Below are 598 nucleotides of genomic sequence, written 5' to 3' on the forward strand. Positions count from 1 at the left end.
GGTGTGGAAGTGTTCTAGGACACCGAAGAACGGGATCGATTTACCTTCATGGTGTTGTTTAGTGGTTCAAGTGCCGTTGCTGTGCAGTGAAGAAGTGATACACTTACGACCTAACGGTGACAGGTTTTATACTGATCGGTGGTACAACAAACCCAGCAGTGGTCCAGCTTGGCTTCTTCTCCGGGCAAAAGCAGCTAGCTTGCACTGACTGCACCGGCAATTGGTTTATTGATGGTAAGCTTTAATGATTTTATTGCGCCGCATTAGGACATTTCCTTTCAACTGTTTCTAAGCTCACATTCCATGGTATTGAGGGCATTTTGTGCGGACTAGTTTGCAACGTGCGATTGATCAATCATATTTTTTGCAACACTTTGCGCTATCGTTTTTGGGGAGGGGAGTGGTATGGTATTTTGGCAAACCGTTTTGCTTCGATCAGGTTTTGGTGGTTTGGTAACATTTGGAGGGAACCAAACGGTTTAAAAAATATGTTTCTACAAGCTTAAATTCAAGTGAAATCCAAGTGATGTTAAAGGGTTTGTCACGATTTATTGGTCAGTTTCCATGATTTTTAGGTGCGTTTCCATGATTTTTTGAT

General features: G+C 42.3%; 1 protein-coding gene across 1 annotated transcript in view; it reads right to left on the reverse strand.

Annotated features, from left to right (window-relative positions):
* The window catches only part of LOC133393103 (uncharacterized), a 980-nt gene extending 583 nt beyond the window's left edge, over window positions 1–397 (reverse strand). Inside the window, exon 1 of the mRNA XM_061656560.1 lies at window positions 45–397. Within this exon, the coding sequence (XP_061512544.1) occupies window positions 45–50 (6 nt within the window). The 5' untranslated portion in view covers window positions 51–397. The remainder of the gene's footprint in view (window positions 1–44) is intronic.
* Window positions 398–598: the final 201 nt, after the last annotated feature.

This window comes from Anopheles gambiae, chromosome 3 (assembly GCF_943734735.2).
Source record: "Anopheles gambiae chromosome 3, idAnoGambNW_F1_1, whole genome shotgun sequence".
Lineage (NCBI taxonomy): Eukaryota > Metazoa > Arthropoda > Insecta > Diptera > Culicidae > Anopheles > Anopheles gambiae.